Below are 19,081 nucleotides of genomic sequence, written 5' to 3'. Positions count from 1 at the left end.
GGTTTTAAAGTATCCAATTGAGCAAATTTTTGACATTCTGTAAATTACAAATAAATCGGACGTATTAATTTGGGGAATAGAAGCTTTATGATAGAATAAGTTGCAACAAACTATATTTATATATTTGCTTTATTTCATCTCCTAGTTTATTGACCCCTGAGGAGGAAAAATCACTTAACTTGTTCCACGTGTGTATACTATGTGTTGCACTGTCAACATTTTTCAACACAATTTGTACTACGTGTGGTACACAACGCCAACATTTTCAACACAATTTTTACTACTTGTGGTACACAACGGCCCAACATTTTCAACACAATTTGTACTACATGTGGTACACAACGCCAACATTTTCAACACAATTTTTACTACTTGTGGTACACAACGCCAACATTTTCAACACAATTTGTACTACATGTGGTACACACAACGCCAACATTTTCAACACAATTTTTTACTACTTGTGGTACACAACGCCAACATTTTCAACACAATTTTTTGCTACATGTGTTACAACACTGTGCAACATTTTCAACACAAATTGTACTACGTGTGGTTACACACTGTCAACATTTTCAACACAATTTTTGCTACATGTTGTACTCTACTGTCAACATTTTCAACACAATTGTTGCTACATGTGGTACACACTGTCAACATTTTCAACACAATCTGTACTACGTGTGGTACACACTGTCAACATTTTTCAACACAATTTTTGCTACATGTGGTACACAACTGCCAACATTTTCAACACAATTTGTACTACGTGGGTACACACTGCCAACATAATGAGATTCAAAGAAAGTCGACGACGAAAAAAGCTCAAACATAATTTTGACATGTAAATGTTTTGTTTTGAGCTTTTTCATCATCGACTTTCTTTAGATCTCTTCAGACGAACACGACTCCAGATTTCAGGAGTCAAGTCTGAGACAGTGTTGCCATAAAAGGAAGGTGAGCTGTAGCTTACCTCAAAATTCAATTACAATCTAATGGTTAAGAGAGATCAAGTTATGAAATTGTTTTTTTTATTTTAATGAAATTCTATTTTATTTGAACAAACATCAGGACTGTACAAATATAAACCAACGGAATGACCATAACGGTTAAAAAATAACGGTCTTAAAATAAAAACAAACAATCTACACTGTTAACTATAACTTTGTTGTGTCTGTTATGCCACAAGTAAAGGTATTGGGCCTTGGATTGTTTTTTTTTTCTCTCTAAGAGCACAATCTCATGTTGTGGAAAATATCTATGGTCCATCCTAGTTATTCTTAACTCTGATAATACCTGTACCTGCTTCCTTATGGTAGGAAGGGTTAATTCAAGTGAATTTTGAGTTTAGTTTTCATGTGTTATACTGACCAGCTGCTGTTTGGGGTTGGACCAGTAGAGTTTGTGACCGACCCAGTCAACAGCGATGGCTGCCCACAGACTCAAGATCACGCAGACGGCCGCGTGCGTGACTTGTCAGGTTGTACCACAGTAACGTGACTCGTATTGCTCACTAGGTACAACTGATCTCTGTACCAGGCAATGTCTGTGATGTGGTGGTAGCCAATCCTGTCCTGTACATTCAAGTACCACAAGTGCTAATGTTAAGGTAGTAATTGATAATGTCTCTTTATTTTATCTGCCTAATTTTAGTTCATTTCCATAAAGATAACTTTCAAAATTATAAATTTTTACTACAATAAAATTAAAGGTTCTGAGTTGCAAATGGTTTCGTTATGTTATAACGCAAAATTGTATTCCCTTACAAAAGTTTTACGTTTTTATGCCAATGGAGAAATCAACAATTTTTTATATAGAGAAAAACAATTTATTGCGGGTTAAGTATTGGAATAAGATACTTTAATTGGAGTAGGACCTCAGAGTTAAGACAGTAAAAAATGTTTATCTCTCCTAGATCAGAGTAAGGAGGATATAAGGAAGATTATAGGAATGCTGAAAGGACTTGGCCCCCTTAGAAAACACTTCATGAAGGCCAGACTGATGAATGCAGACTCTGCGGAGAAGCAGAAGAATCAGCAGAACACTCATGGCTAAACTGCCCTGCCATATCTACAATTCGGAAAAGATCCCTAGGGGCATATCTCCTCAAGCCCCAAGGATACCAGAGAATAGGAGCCCCTCAAATCTGATTGGCTTCTATAAAAGTCTCAATTTGAGGACATTAATACAAGTTAGGGAGGTGTAAAGGTCCTTGTAGGACTAAGTGTGGAGACAATCGTCTCTTCTCCCTCAGGAAGAAAAAGACTTTTCACTTTAGAATGTGAAGAAAAATAAATACGGACACCAAGTCCTTATTCACTTTCCTTTACTCCCTCTGAAACTTTCAATGGCCTCTTTATTTAATCAAAACTGTACCATATGTTGCGAAACTTGTTCTTAATTTGCTTTCAACCATGCTTTTATATAATTTAATCTTTAATTATAATCCCTCACTTTAATTTCTCTATGCTTCTTAATTATTACTATTTTTAGACACTCATTTGAAGATTATGACAGGAATAAATAAAGTTCAAAATCTTACACTTCAAATGTTAAAACATTGTCCTAGGCTATACCTTCAGGTTATCTCTGTGTATAAGCGTCTCAACTCTCTCGCCAGTAACGTCCGATTGTAGCAGACCTTCCGCAGCTGACCAGAGAATGGTGGGGGGAACACCCGTAGAGTGGCGCAGAGTCTTGCCACGGAACTCCGAGCTCCAGGGTCCCATTCCTGCGGTGGTGTAGGCGGCAGCTCGCACCACGTACTCTCTCCCGGGCCGCAGGTCCGACACTGTGTAGTACGTTGCGTTGATCTCCCCCCACTCCTCCACAGTGTCAGCCTCCACGTCCCGTACACTCAGCTGGTACCACCAGCCCTGCCAGGCTCCCTTGCCTAGACAACAGCAATCCCCTCATTCATAAAATTCAGGCGGTGCCAACTACACCCTAATAAACTTCTTGATAAGTCAAGAGTATCCACAGATTTAAAACTTGCAAATGCAAATTCATATGCTAAAAGCGACCAAAGAGGTTTCAACTCACATTATCATTTTGAGTACTTGTCAGGCACAAAAAATCAAATCAAGGTAGTATAAATGTTTTGTAAAAATAGGGTCTTACAAGCCAACATAAAGGCAGCAAACAAGATAAAAAATCCAAATACCAACTTGAAATATGTGAGTTGTCTGCCAGACACAACTTGATGTGGACGAATTTCTGTTCTTAATTCTTAAAGCGCAGAAGAAAATTTGGCCTCGGTTCAATTAGCGTGCATTTAGAATATTTTAAAAAAACTCTGTTTCTTGCTAAAGTTAAATTTATTTTCTATTTATTGGAAAAAAAAAATAAAAAAAAAACAAATCTTTTTAAAGAGCTCTAAAAAATTATACATGAGCATACCACGCCTTGCATTAAAGACAAAACGTTAATTAAAAGTAGTACTAGTTTTTTTATTGGTTTTTTCACGTGACATACAATCGAATTTGCTTCCCAATGGTCATAAACCAAAACATGTATGATTTCCTACACATTCACAGCATTTTTAAAATTATAATGTTCACAATAAACTACAAGAAAATAATACGGATATTCCTGTGTGGCGCATTAGCCACAATTCCGATGATACGGACATATCCATTGAATGTTTTAAATTTTTTGTTTCGTGACAGGCTCAAACAATGATTGTCTCATATTTTGTTTGAAAAGTTGGTTTTATATTACAGGTTGTAAATTAGCAATACTGGTTTGTAAATAAAAATAATACGAGCTAAAGTCAAAAGTATCAACCCAACTAATATCCCAAAGTGTACCTTGGCCTCCGAGTAGATGGGGCTGTGTCCAGGACGTCTTGGCAGTGTGAGAGCCCAGCACAGCCTGCACTGCAGTGGGAGGATTGACCGGCACAGGTACAGGCTGAGAGGACGGCAAGTTGACGCTGATGCTGACAAACGAGGGCTTGGCAGCGTCAGTGTACACGAGGTTGTGGAAGTAGCTGTCTTGACCGCATGGTACTCCTCGGTCAGTACAATACGTTCTCCGTTGGTCCAGTTGATAGAACAGCCCGTTAGCCATCGCCAGAGAGATCACATTGTGGAACTGCGGCTGCTGCGTGTTACTGCGGATGTCTGTCACCTCGTGTCTACACAAAATGTAGATCTTCATTAACATCATTCACGACAATGGATTATTTCCGGGCTTTTGTATTTGCCGTCGAATTATTCAATAATAACGACAAAAATCCGTAATTTTTTTACATTAAAACGTCTAAGCATAACAAGAAATCTATTGTAGGCAATTTTGCACAAAAAATTAATTTTAATATATTTTTTTAATGTTTTTTCCGTGTACCCCAAGGAGTACCTAAAAAATTATTTTAACCTTAAAAATTAAGCAATCGTAGGCCCAGTGGGGTACACCGACAGTCTGAAGTATTTATTTAGCGTGAGATCACATTTAACTAATCACCAAGACAGAAAAACAATAAAAACGCAACAAGGAAATGCATTGCAATGTGTACCCAATTGAGCGCACAATGCGATTTTGCGAAAGCCCGAGTTCCAGGACACTTGGGAACAACAGAAAAATCAATATCTAGTTATTGAAATCAGGGTTTATCTGATCTTATAATCTTTCAGGTTTAGAGTTTGTTTTTAATATAATTACATTTTAAGCAGGCTTTACATTTATTTGTAGCACTCATAGTATATCTGCCAGTGGCTAATTTCTTTTCTTCCTTAATTCTGTTCATGTATATTTTTCACATTTAATGTATGTTTTCTTGTTAGTTATTTCATTTTCCTGTGCCCTTAATTAACTTAAATCTATCATACAGAGCTGTTACTAAATCCCTCAGTTTTATACAACTGGAGGATGGGCAGATAAGGCTTAAAAGGGATTGGCCTCTCTTAAAAAAACTGGTTCAAGAATTTTACATTTAACATCGTTTTTACTTAAATTACTTATTATATGATCAAGACAAGCTTCCTATCTAGTTCTATCGTATTAAATTATCTACGTAAAGTTAAAAAGTGATATTATTCATCATACCCATCAAGGGAAACTGCAACAACTGTGTTCTCCAGCTGGTTGGGCACGAGGATGCGGAAGCTGGTATGGTCGACAGTGAATGCTCCTAAATGGGGGCTGGACAGGATTTGGTCTGGTATAACTTCGTGCTTCACTCCATTACTGATGTCTGCCAGATCCAGACGGTACAGACCTCCACCCACAGGGCCTTGGATCACCCAGAATAAATACCTGAAATGAAATGTCTGTACAGTTAAAATGATTTCAATAGACTTTTCCACATTAAAGAGTTGAAAAAGAAGTCATTGATTTTCCTAACTTCTTCAGCTGAACTGATCCCTTAGTAATAAATGGCACATGATACCTTTGTATGGTTGTTTAAATTCAATAGTTCCTTATTACTGAAGCCTAAGTACTGAAATTCTAGTTCTCATATTAAACATTGTCCAGAAATTTTCAAAGAAATTTGTTTGTTCTCCGTAAAAATTTACCGCATGATCTATAAATAATTTTGACACACAAAAATCACAAATTACAAAGTACAGAAATTTGTTTATGAGTTCATAGATAAATATGCACTTACAGAAACATATGCTTTTATTAAAACTTACATACTTTTTAGCGATATTATAAACAAATTAAGTGATTTCTAAACAAATTAACTACCGTAAACTGGGGTTACTTTGAGCCCTGGGGGGTTACTTGGTCCCAAACCGAAAAAAGTATTTGAGCTCGCTTGGGGTCTATAATTTTGAATCGGACGATTGTGGTTCGCTGATTTTCCAACAGGTAGCTGCAACTAACAACTACAAACGCCGCTCCAGCGCTGTCTTGTTCAACTCCCTTGTTCTAGGGTTGAGGTTATGTTGCTTTTTTGTCATAACACGTGTTTTTGTGCTCCTAGAACTTCTGTTCCCACAGCCTAGATAACTTCCCTCTGGTAACAGGTAAGATTTAATTTCGGATCTATACAGTTCTGATGCTAATGATATTAGTTTTAAGTCAGTATACAATCGTTATATATGTGCTTAGTTTTGGTCGGAATAAATAGTGTGCTGATAACCGGATTTATGGGGTTACTTGAACCCAGCCCAAATGTGGGTCCAAGTAGCCCCATACTATATTACTAAACAAATGTAATAATTAGATATGCCGAAAATAAGTTATAATTCAGCCACTATTTATTTACATTTATTTGCAGGATTGGACAGCACAATGCCCCGAAATTACAAACGGCTCCCTGGAAGCAGGAAGTATGCAGATTTTTACTTCTGAAAAATTAGAAGAGTGCCTTAATGCCATAAGATCTGGGGAAATGACCCAGCGAAACGCAGAAGCCTTCTATGGCATAAGTAGATCTACTATTAAAAGGAGACTAAAAAATACTGGTATCGATGTAGTGAAGAGACCTGGACATCCGACCGTTTTTACTAATCAAGAAGAGATAGCTTTTTCCACTCATTTGATGAAAGTATGTGGACTTCGGGTTTCCTGTAGATGAGCTGGATTTCCGATTCTTAATAAAGTCCTATCTTGATAAGCAAGGGAAACAAATCAAATGTTTCCAAAGCAATATGCCTGGACGTGATTGGGTTAAATTATTTTTTGAAAAGGCAAACTGATTTATCTGTAAGATTTGCCAACAACATAAAAAGGTCACGAGCAGCAATAGATGAAAAAATTATCACTGAGTATATAGATAACTTGAGTATGGTGACAAAAGATGTCCCACCAGAAAATATCTATAATTACGACGAAACCGCAATGATCAGATGACCCAGGAAGAAGCAAAAAATATGATCTGTCGTCGTGGTTGTAAATATCCCGAGAGAGTGCTCAATTCCTCAAAATCTAATGTGTCGGTAATGTTTTGTGGCAATGCTGCTGGTTCATCCATCCCTCCATATATAATTTTATAGAGCGGAGCACCTGTGGACAACGTGGACAGAGAATGGGCCACCCAGGTGCGAGATATAATCGAAGCAAACATGGTTGGATTGACCTAGCTAACCTTTGAGGAGTGGTTCATTGCCCACCTATTACCCGTATTAAAAAAACAAGAGGGCCAAAAAATACTGATCGGAGACAATTTGTCCTCTCATCTAAGTGTTAAAGTGTTACAACTATGTGGTGAAAACAATATAAGTTTTATTTGCCTACCACCAAATTCATCTCACTTAACCCAGCCCCTAGATGTGGCCTACTTTAGGCCGTTGAAAGCTAAGTGGAGGGAGGTTTTAGTGAGATGGAAACAGTCGGAAGCTGGAAAAGTAAGCAGGATGCTTGCCAAAAGATCAGTTCCCCATGTTACTAAGAACTGTCCTAGAGGATCTGAATGCTAAGACAGAAAGTAACATCAAGGCGGGATTTAAAAAGGCTGGAATTTTTCCTTCAAATAAAGAAGAAATCCTGGCACGTTTGCCTCAAAGAGACAGATCTCTAAACCTTACGTTAGTAGGAGAGGTTTTCCTTGCACATCTTGAAAAGAGGCGGCAAGAATTTGTGAAGCCTCAAGGAAGGAAAAAAAAAATTAATGTTGCACCTGGCAAAAGCGTCAATGCATTTGATCTTGAGCCACCAACTTCTACGGATGTGGAACAGGCATCAACTTCTCGTAAGGCCACAATAAGAAATTCCATGGCAAAGAAAAAAGAGCCTCCAGCGAAAAAAAGTAAAAAGCCAGATCCATCTGATTCTACCAGTGAGGATGAAGACGCCTTTAGCATCCAAGACTCAAGGAGAAAGTGATTTAGTTTTATCAGAGACCTCCGAGGATGAAATGTTCGAACCATTGCCAGATCCCCAGCCTCAACTATTATCATCAGTTTCCGGCGGCTCTTCTCTCGATCCCGGTAAAATCATCAAAGCTAAAAAGAACATACAAAATTCCATAAAACCAGGAAATTTCGTGTTAGTATCGTGGAACGATACAGGTTTATCCAGGAATGGTTTCGACCATCGACCAGACTGGTGCCTTTGTTGACTGCATGGAGCCTACAAAGAAGAACTGGAAATGGCCGGCAGTAAAAGACATTTTACATTACAAGTGGTGTGACATCAAGGACATTATTAGCCCACCCAGGCCATTTAAGAGAGGGTTGTTTTACACTTCCTAAAAAATATTGTTTAATACAGTTTAATTTTCATGATTTGAGTTTTATTTGGCCAGCTTTCAAGTTTATTTTTTATTAAGGTAGTCAGTAAAAAATGTGTGCCTTAATATCACTTTCTCTAATGAAAAAATTAAATAAATTTTTATATTCAAACTGTTACTTTTATATTTTTTTCAAGATCCTGGGTCCTACTTGATCCCATAACCTTTGTATAATGGACTTTTGCATTAAAACAAGAAATGGGTTCAAGTAACCCCAGCCGGGGGTTACTTGAACCCAATTTTCAAAAAACTAAAAAAAATACTTAACATGATAATTAAAATATAAAACTTATAAAAAGTAGAAGGTAAGTATCTCTAGTATAGTGTAGAATCGGTTATCAGCACATATAACATTTTAAAGTCTTCTATAACTGTAGTAACTTAGAAAAAGTCAATATTTTGGGGTCAAGTAACCCCGGTTTACGGTACCGTAAATTAAATAAAGCGTAAATTTTAAAATGTAATTTCATTTCAGTTTTTGACTGAGGTTAGATTTTAAGATAAAATTTGTAATTTTAGCGAATAATAACTAATATATTATCTAATTTTAAAATACATTTTTAATATTACTAATCAAAGAATATGTACTAAAAAGTTTCTATGCTACCTCATAGAATAATTCCTATAATGTCCGAGTTGGTCTCAAATTCCACATCATAGAGTTGTTCTGTGATGACTACTTCGTGTTTTGTAACTTTTTACAAATTTATTATAAATTCATATGCTATTATCAATGTATAAAATTAAACAGAAAGAATTGTGTACACAATAAAATACAAAATCGTATACAGTACTTGTATTTCGTTTCATAGAAACCTTACATTTTAGTTGTTAAATTGTTTTGCTACATGAAGTATTATGACAGATGTATATCTAACTTCAACATGAATGAAGATAGTCCAAGGTGTTTTCATATGGTAAATTAAATTAAATTCTATCATTTTATTATAGTATAAGATTTAAGCATTCAACATGTAGAAGACTCTTAAATTTCAAATAAAAAAACTAAAATATTGGAAAATAATTTTTGTTAATACGTAGCTTCTATAAAATAACTGGAATTGATCTAATTTTAGAAAATTAGCTATTTCGCTGGAAAAATTATAGTTTTACAAATATGTTGTATATTCACAAGGTTAGTTTAACAAATAAAATAGTTCTAACTTAAGAAAGTTGAATTGTCTACCAATAAAATGTTGTAACCTACATAAATGGTTTTCAATTAGTAAAAAAATTACCTGCTTAAAAGCTATGTAAAAATAATTTAGTTTTTTTATGTACAATAAATTTACGGAAGAACTTATATTCTACAAAATTAAAGTATTTTATAGCTTTATTCTTAAACTAAACAAACATACATCAAACATAAAAGTTGGATTAGATTTGCCAAATTACTGATATTTAGCAAACTTGTATTTTGCCACTAAAATTTAATCTGGATATATTATAATATCTGGATGACTGTTACCCGTTGTAAGGGTCGACCTCCATGTGGTGGGGCTTGGTGACAAAACCAGCCACTGCCACCGTGATACCCGAACCATCGAGCCCACATCGAATGACCTGCCAGAGGGCACTGCCATCGGCGAGTCCCAGCACGTAGAGTTGGTCGTTGAGCCAGTCCACACTGAGGTCGTGAGGTGTGATGTTGTTTTCCTACCGCCAACAGGGGTCGAGGGGTTTTGTACTCACGTGCCGATGTTACCCACACCATTCTGGACGAGTCGGACACGAAGAGCAGCTCTGCCTCACGTGTATCGCCACACCTGTCCGAACAAAAATATTCATGATGTGGCTGTTAAAGACAAAACGAGGCCTCAAACAATTTTACCGAGTGTAAGTTACATGGGACTGTAAAAAAAATGTCTTCTAAGTGACTTCTAAGACCCAGCAGGGTTCACTTCTGGCTGGTTTATACCTACCAGTTGAACCCACCACTGGGCACAGCAAAAAACCGGACTTGCCACTTCAATATGGGCAACCTTATGGTTGTCCAGTAGCGGCACATCACTAACCGCAAAATGTTGAGATTCTGGGGTTCATGGGCAATTCGAGAGGTCTGGTCTACTGTGGGAGATGACTGTTGGAGTTGGTGTGGTTTGTTCCATAACCTCAGAGGTTCTTGTTAACCTCAACTAGGGTGTGCCACCCCCTGCCTACTTTGACTGGAGGGGCTGGTTCAGAGCTGGCCTCCCCTTCTTCCGGGGAGACATGACTTTGAGATGTAGTGCTCTAATTCTTCCTCATGGATCTCTATAGGAGGCGGCCCCTACTCCCTAACCTGGCCTATCCTGTCACTCCGGAAGCAGCGCAAAGGTTCTTACAGGACTAAGTGCAATTTATAAGCTTCTTGTCCTAACAGAACAAAAAAAAAGTGACGTCTAATGTAAGTACTGTAACAGTATATATATTTTTTTCACATACATAATTAAATTAGGGAATGTGATGGGAAAACGATCTAAGACATCAAACGTCCCTGATTGGGAAAAGAGGGGTAGATCTTAAAACTGGAGTAGGGCCTCTGGACTAAGAGAATAAAAAATGTTTATCCCTCCTTATGCTAAAGGGTGGGGAAGCTCTCCTAGAATAAAGTAAGGAGGATATACGATTGATATTAGGGATGTTGACAGGACACGGCTCCCTTAGGAAACAATCTGATGAAGGTGGGTCTTGGCCAGACTGATAAATGCAGACTCTGCGGAGAAGCAGAACATATAAGGCTGAACTGTCCTGCCATATCTAATAGTAGGAAAGAATCCCAAGGGTGTATCTAGGAAGCTAGTATGTCAATCCTGGGATTAGACGTGAGATTTTGATAATGTTGCTGGAATCCTGATTTATATTTGATTCCAAGTTTGAGGCTGAAATGATACAGTTGCTGGTGAAACCATTGTATTCTAAATGCCTCTATTAGCTAGTTGCATTACCCATGACAGATCTTTGCAAAGGTATTGCATCTATAGTAATACTTCGAGGCTGTTAAAGGAAAGGCTGTTAAAAGAAAACACACCATAAATACTTTTATGACGGATAAATTCTGCAGTGGGTATTGTTATAAGAAGTAATTATAAAATGAGATAATGAGATTAATTCCAAAAAAATATATAAACTTTACAAACAAGATTATTAAGGAATATAATCTAACCACATTAAACAAGTTTCGTGGTTAGATAAAACTAAAACAATAAACAAGGAAAGGTCTGATAACAGTCCGGTTTTCTCTGAAAAGGACTTGATGTGCAGATCACTGCGGTATATTGAAATTTTCTCACTATATTTAACTAAAATTAAACGTTATAAATAAAAATACATTAACGTTGATAAGAGCACAACTTAATCACTTTAAACTCTAGGTCAATCTTATTCTTACATAAAGACTAATATATTGAAGACTTTAAATCATCTATGTAAAAAATACAATTTATCTAATGACAATACTATCTTAACATTTTAGAGTAATGGAAATAATATTAAGATTCTACAAACTGTTTTGTTATATTGGTTACTAATTAATAGAGAATACAATAAAATAAAATAATTGTCTATAAAGGGGACGAATTTTAGTTTGCATATAAGAAAAAGAATGAATTCAGTTAAGAATATTTTAGACTAATCTGTTGTGTATAATATCTATCTGTTCAGTTTGACTAAGTAACCAATTAGTTATAGCATTACAAAAAGAATTTAAGGTTTTAATTTTTTTAATTTTATTTGGAATTTGATTAAACAAATGTGTACCCATGTAGGAAAACGTATGAAAACTTTGGGTTTTTGGATAAGACCTCTTTGCAAATTTCTTGTGACATATTGTTTTTGTTGTTCAATATTATTTCTATTTCCGCTTTTTATAAAAAATAATCTTAATACTTTAATAGATAAAAATATATTGTATGGGAAAAGTTTGTAAATATGTTGGTAAAGAGGAATAAGGAAGAGTCGACGCCTTTTTTTTCCTTAAGATTTAATCAGCCTGAATTACGATTGTAAAATTACTATATTTTATAAACTGAGACCTTGATAATGTGATGGAAGTAGTCTTGTACATAACCAACCACAGGATCGTCCAGGAAGATCTGCAGCTTGGCTGATCACTGTGTGCTGAGCCTCCCAGGATCAGGATGGAGCTGCTGAGTCTCCTTCACTGCAAACATACACACTCCAGACTAATGTGTGGTCAAAGTCGTACACATGCAGTAGCAATATTTAATTACAATCCAAAATTGGTGGAATGAATTACTATGTTGGATTGTAAAACATCTATTAGTACAGGCCCGTAGCTAGGGCCCTTGGAGGCCTCCTGGGGCAGAAAGTCCCATGTCAGGGGCCCCCCTATTGTTATATATTTCGCACCTTTTTTTAATTAATAGGATATAAGCATACAGATAATTGGATCTTTAGGCTTTAGAATTTATTGTGCAATTTTTTTATTATTAATCCTATTATTATTATTAATTATTAACCTTGTATTTTCTTATTAAAATCTATAATACTTTAATTGTTTGCTTAAAACTATGTTTACCAAATTTCTACGGTAAAGTTCATAAACCTGGTAATGAATTTTATATGCAAATTTGTATGACTTTCCTGGCCCTGTGTGCCATTAGTTTTTGGTTTTTTAGAGCCCATTATTTTTTTCAGCTTACCATTGTGGATTGGTATTTCTAATTTATAAGTGCTGAAAGGAAAAAATGAAAAACATAAGTATTTTTTTCATAATTTTTTATTCACAATAGGATAAATAAATGAAATAAAAGAGCATATAAGTGCTGATGGTCTTAAACACTTATGTTATAGTTCTCTTCTTAGGCCTACATCCAAGCAATGTAGTTTAGTATGATGAAACATACATAGTAAAATCATTAATTATGTTAATACCTTTGAATACACAATAAATTGTATATTTATTTAATGGGTGTTTATGGGTAATACTGGTTAATTACCATTAATTTTATATATGATCGAAAATGGTGGTAATACCCACGTCATTTCTCAGAGTTTAAAACTTGACCCAACTTAGTTTGATAGTGAGAATGCAACTGAACTATACTAAAAAGACTTTCCTTCTTATGACTTGACACTAGCAAAAACAATCAATAATTTCAGGTCAAAATCTATTTTTCTGGGCTCTGTCATATTTTCAATAGACACAAAGAGCCAAATTCAGTGAGACGTTGTTGGGACAATGGAGCGTTCGCAGGTTAAGTTTTATGATGAGTTTTTAATTTTGAGAATGAATTCTCTCTGCTTTGAGGCTTTACTGTCACAGGGACTGTGAGGTACATAAAGCCATGCCTGTTAGTACAATCCGGGTAGGGTAGGTTGATGCTAGGGAACTGTTTTCAATGAGTAGGAGATTTGCAACTTCTTTTAACCTTCTTTGAAATTCCTTTAATTTGGATTGAAAAGCATTCCTTACTGATTAAAAAATCTTGAGCACTTTGAACACTATGGCGTTTACATCATCTGAAAATCTGCTTACAAAAATATATCAGCTTCTACAACGCCAGTTCTTCATCTGAACATGAGGCCAGGATAAGAAGGGTAAACAATTTTATAGGCATCAATCACATTGCTTCATGCCTTTAAATAACGGTTGTCAATTTGTGACACTATAGTATTCAACCATTGGGAAGAATATTGTCACTCTGGAAATTGCTTTTTAGGATCTTGTCAGTCTTTGGTCTTCCACAAAGTTCATTCTAAGTGCTTTTTTACCTTTTTCTTGCCACGTTGGCCAATTAAATTCGATGGGTAATTCGTAATCCCCCCATTTTGAACATACTTTCTTTCTGCTTCACTACAGACTTCTTCAAAGGAACCAACGAAGTTTCGGTTAACTTTCAAATAAAGCATTGCCTAGGAGATCGTACCGCTGTCATTAAATCAAATAGATTTTTTCCAGTTTGCTAAGGATTTTGAGGCAATGTGTTTATTTCCCCTTAATATTTTGCACTGGACAGTCAAAGAGCAAAACGCTAAAAACCTAAAAGAATTCTAAACCTTTTTTGAGCCCCTTCAGCTTCATTCCTTTCCCTTTGGCTTTTTGCTTGTCAAACCTTATTTTATTTAAGGCTTTCATTATACATCACCGAACCTTTTCCTTTAAAAGCGTACACAGCCTTCCATATCTCCCTGCCCAACGTTTTTGTAGTAGGTTTAAAGTCTTTAATGTTACCTTGTACGTTTTAGGAACAGGAGAACCCTTCTTGGAAAAATTCTCTGTACAACCAGAAACGAACTTTTAGTTCTTGCCACCGAAACAATGCTGTGGCCAAAAAAACTGTACAACGATATTTTGCACGAAGCAGTCAACTAGACAAGACAAAGCAGCGAACACCCCACAAGCATTTTCGATCCTCAAAAAATTGTGCTATTTCTCGATTGCACTTCAAACGAGCATCTTTAAGAACCAGATTCAAATTATGGCTTGGCACAAGTGAATGAAAATAGGCATGGGGTTGCAAAGTTCTTGGATTCTCTTTTGTATTACTCCATTATACACACACACTCATGACCGATGCACCCTCGTATCCTTGTCCCTCTGCATTTTTGTTATGTTCAAGGCCTTTTTATTCTGAAATTGATTTTTATGATGACGTCTTCTAGCCCCGAAAGCGGTTATTTGAGTCAGTAACGGCTTAAATGTTTGAAAGATGTAAAACGTGTTTCACAAATTCTCAACTCACAAGGTGTTTCCGCGAGTTGGTCATGGTCAATCTTTTTACTATAGCGAAAAACTTCGCTTAGCTGATCTACTTTACTTACATCTTGTTGTTGTGTCGTATAAATTATGGAGAAAAAAGGCGCACTCAAAAAGCTCTTCTTTAATTCCACTAAGCACTTCACTAGCCATCAAGAGAAATAATTTTCATTCTGAATTGTTGGACTGAGATAATTAACAGTACCACTTGGCCCTTGTAATTAGACTCTTCTAGGATAGTTGTCCATATTTTGCGACAGCAATTCAATCAATGATAGAAAATTACCTTTATTTCTATCAGTGGATATGCCAACTGTACCTCCACGAAAAGTAGAAAGTGTTGCATGTTGCCAACATATAGGGAGACATCTAAGACCCTCTTCAAAACTTTCCCTCCAAGAAATTCCTGCTCCTTCCTTCAAAACCTTTTTCTAGTGCATCGTCTATTGTGAGCCCATGTACGTCGCCCATTGCTCATAAACCAAGGCAGGATGGAAATCAGCCATGGTGCTGTGAATTACTCATGTGGTCTTTATGCGATCAGACAAATGTTTCCAGTCCCTTAATCCCTGAATATCCCATCCTCCTACAGGTCCTTTTCTGGGGAAAAACACAACCAGCAAGGTTGGCAATAATACACAATCCAAATTTGGGACGAATAGCACAACCAAGTTCTTTCCAGTTTGAGCCCAGACTTTGTACTTACAGGGTAAAATAATTGTTCCTGAAAAGGGACCTACCTTGTTTTCCATCATATGGAAATGGGGCTCCAACTGTGGTTGATAGGGTCCTAGTCTCTAATTCAATAATTCGTTTTTTTCCACCTCTATGGATCGATGATCTGGTCTGGAAAATGGGGGTTTCTCCCGGTGTTTAAACAAGTTTCATTAATATTTTATTCGTCCGGCTACATTCCACCTGTTAAGGTAGATTGCCACTGCATTAGTATTTTTTTCTTACAAACATGATCATAACAATAGGGGACTTACTGTAATTCCATGTTTACATGGGAAGTAATGAACTGTGTTTACTTCCATGTAACCATGGAATATTTTATCGTAGGGATTCCATGTTTAGGGCGATAAAACAACATATGTTGTATATGTTGAAAAAATATAATATAAGTAAATTCTGTACTTGGGCATGTTCTACTTACTTGATCATTTACCGCCGATCCAGATTTCACTGCTTGACGTAGATGGACTTGTTTTAGGCGAGGTTTGGCCCACAATTTTCTTGTTGATGCCCTTAGCCTAGGCATGTTCTACTGTCTTCATCAATTTACTTTCATTTTCAGCGTTATCCTTGAGAGCTGTAACTGTTCCTCTTTATCAATCTCATTTCCTGGGGACTGAGGCTGCAATAAAAAATAGCAAGTCAAAAATAACATTAAAGTTACATAGTAATCATATAATTTAAAGCCAATTTTAAATAACATTGTAAAGATCATAATAAAATATATTAATAATATTATAAAAAATTATATAAAAAAATATAAAAAGAGTTAGATACATGGCCTCATAAATAATGAATGTGCAAGCGAGTGTGGATGCATTTTTTACATCATATTATCATCAAAAATGATATAAAAATTACTATGATAGATAATTCATGCTGTGCTGCTGTGCATGTTATAGAAAAACAAATAAAATACATACACTAGAAAGAAGTAGAAAAAGTAGAAACCAAAGGAATCATTAAAAATACACATAAATAAATTAAATGAACCACTCTACACAATAGTGAGGTAATTATGTAGCCTATATAATGACTAGTGATAAATTCACAAAACAAACATTGCTTAGTTAGAATTAGAAATAGATTGCAGGTGCTGAGTCAGACACAGTGGATCTAAACTCAAAGTCAAGACATCCAAAACTCTAGATTAAATTTTAACACAGTTAATTTTAAACATAGTTAGAATTTTAAGATATTAATTATATAGTTACTTAGGGCCAAAGCTAATTAATTAGGCCTAAATACCCGTATACTAAATTCAAATCCACTCACCAATTTATTGGTCTATGTTTCAAGTACTAGATGTAGATGTGAACATTAGTAAACTTTTAGGGTTGTAGTAAGGTACTAGTAGTAGGACATAACCAAGCAGTATAGTGGTGGAAGAACACTTTTGAAGCATCCTCTTCTCTTTTTCTTCTTGTCTTAGGCCTTTGGTCTTTTGCCAGCGACTTTGATAGCTTCTTATTCATTTTAACAAATACAAGGTAATAAGAATACCAAATTGTATAACACTTTAACACCTCGTAAATCAAAACGAGATTTAACGGAACTGGAACGCCCCCCAAAACGTCAGTTTTTTGGTGTTAGTTTTACCCATCAAACATAAACATAAACCTTATCCAGGCTGGTCCTGTCACTAGCTGCATCTAGTCGTAGTCACTCTCACTGTCGTCTGTCCAGCTGTGGCAGAGGCAGTCGGCAGAACGGGAAGCCGTCTACGTTCACGCTCGACCAGTCCAGGACGAGTTTATTACACTGTTGGGGGATGGGGGAGTAAGGGTGAACTAAAAGTGCAAACTGCATTTCTTTCTTAAATTGCCGTAACAACTACTGACAGGCTGATTGATAGTCTGTCTATTTTTGTTACAAGAATCTCTGTGATGAACAATATCTGTCCATTATTTTATAATTGAAAAAGCTATTTAAATCATTTTTTTCTTATAAAGACGCATTTTGATGCTATTCTGATGATAAATATCCCCTACGACCCTACAGTAATCAATCAAAATTTCACATAAACTTTAATTGTCATTATTTCAAATTTTTCCACCTTCATATTTGGGGGCCCCCCCTGTGCCGGGGGCCCCGTGGGCAAATGCCCCGGTTGCCCCAGCCTAAGCTACGGGCCTGTCTATATATCATGTTTTCGTGCCATAAATATAGTATTCTCGCAAATTTCAACTCACGATGTGCATTAACAAAATTGGAGTTTAATATAAATAAATAAAGTAAAATACGACTATTATTACTTTTGAATTTCATCAACACACATGGTTATAATGTTGATAAAAAAAGTTTGAAAACATATGCTTACACAATCTTCAAACTAAGGCCATAAATTGAATGGAGAACTGGGCACTCTCAATTTATTTCTATATTGCCAGTAAGGCGGTCCTTGCCGCATGATCAATGTGTACAATCTTCATGAAAAATTACCTTTGAAAGCAGACGTGGGAGTAGGTGCACAAAAGTTAATTTCAAATCAATAACATTTCACATTGACACAGATACTCAAATTTAAAATTTAAACATATGTTAATCCCAGTACGTTGGCGAAGTTTTCCACATTGACAGAAACTTTATTTTTGAAAACATGTTAATCCCATACCTTGAGGAGTTTAAACATTGGCACAGAAAACTAAGTTCTTGAACACTTGTGGTAATCCCATACCTTGGGAGTTTTTACATTTAACACGAGGAAAAATACTAAAGTTTTTGGGAAACCATACATTAATCCCATACCTTGGGGAGTTTCACATTGAAACAGAACTAAAGTTTTGAAACATTATCGTTAATCCCATACCTATGGGAGTTATTACATTAGCACAGAAACTAAAGTTTTGAAACATGATAATTTCTGATACCTTGGGAGTATTCACATTGACACAGAAAAAACTAAGATTTTAAAAACATACCGTTAATTCCATACCTTGGGAGTTTTTTCAAACTGGACGACACGAAGAAACTAAGTTTTGAAACATGTTAATTTCCATACCTTGGGAGTTTCACACTGACACAGAAAAACTAAGGTTTGAATCATGGTGTTAATCACGTTACCTTGGGAGTAGGCTGGGCGGGTGGTGACAAAACGTAAGTAGCTGGAGGGACCCAGGGAACCGATAGCGTTTCGCATTGAGACACAGAAACTGAGTAAGTTCTATGAGAATGGGAGCTCAAGTTTTGAAAACATATAAATAGTCTTTGTTTTCTTGATGACCCAGGTATATCCTGAAATTTTGATTGAATTGGAGTCAGGACTCTGATTAATAACATCATCAAAAACTATTTTCCTGTTCTTTACAGAATCTTTTTTAAAATAAAGAATATGTGCAGGTAAACTAGAGTTACACTTTTCTTATTTGATGTATATTTTGTTTTACATGACAATATGTACTGTTAAAAAAAAACGTTATTACATCTATAATATACTTCAACTCCAGTAACCACCACTAAAAATTTGT

At 35.9% G+C, this 19,081-nt stretch overlaps 1 protein-coding gene across 1 annotated transcript; it reads right to left on the bottom strand.

Annotated features, from left to right (window-relative positions):
* Window positions 1–1,440: 1,440 nt before the first annotated feature.
* Window positions 1,441–18,753, bottom strand: LOC124374765 (proto-oncogene tyrosine-protein kinase ROS-like). The gene is made up of 8 exons (XM_046832919.1): window positions 18,678–18,753; window positions 17,287–17,404; window positions 9,885–9,945; window positions 9,648–9,835; window positions 5,047–5,256; window positions 3,810–4,138; window positions 2,577–2,893; window positions 1,441–1,574 (listed from the first exon to the last, which is right to left on the bottom strand). Exons 1-8 carry the CDS (start codon window positions 18,751–18,753, stop codon window positions 1,449–1,451), a joined length of 1,425 nt encoding a protein of 474 aa, XP_046688875.1. The 3' UTR covers window positions 1,441–1,448.
* Window positions 18,754–19,081: the final 328 nt, after the last annotated feature.

This window comes from Homalodisca vitripennis, unplaced genomic scaffold (assembly GCF_021130785.1).
Source record: "Homalodisca vitripennis isolate AUS2020 unplaced genomic scaffold, UT_GWSS_2.1 ScUCBcl_10003;HRSCAF=18690, whole genome shotgun sequence".
Classification (NCBI taxonomy): Eukaryota; Metazoa; Arthropoda; class Insecta; order Hemiptera; family Cicadellidae; genus Homalodisca; species Homalodisca vitripennis.
This window is presented reverse-complemented; position numbering and strand designations above follow the sequence as displayed.

Bases quoted from the DNA above. Each gene is read 5' to 3' on its own strand.
- LOC124374765 (XM_046832919.1), bottom strand. From the start codon at position 18,753: ATGCGAAACGCTATCGGTTCCCTGGGTCCCTCCAGCTACTTACGTTTT. The intron at 9,836-9,884 runs GTAACATCGGCA...TGTTGGCGGTAG, and splicing joins ACTCGTCCAGAATGGTGTGG to GAAAACAACATCACACCTCA. The intron at 5,257-9,647 runs GTAACAGTCATC...ATTTCATTTCAG, and splicing joins GAGGTCGACCCTTACAACGG to GTATTTATTCTGGGTGATCC.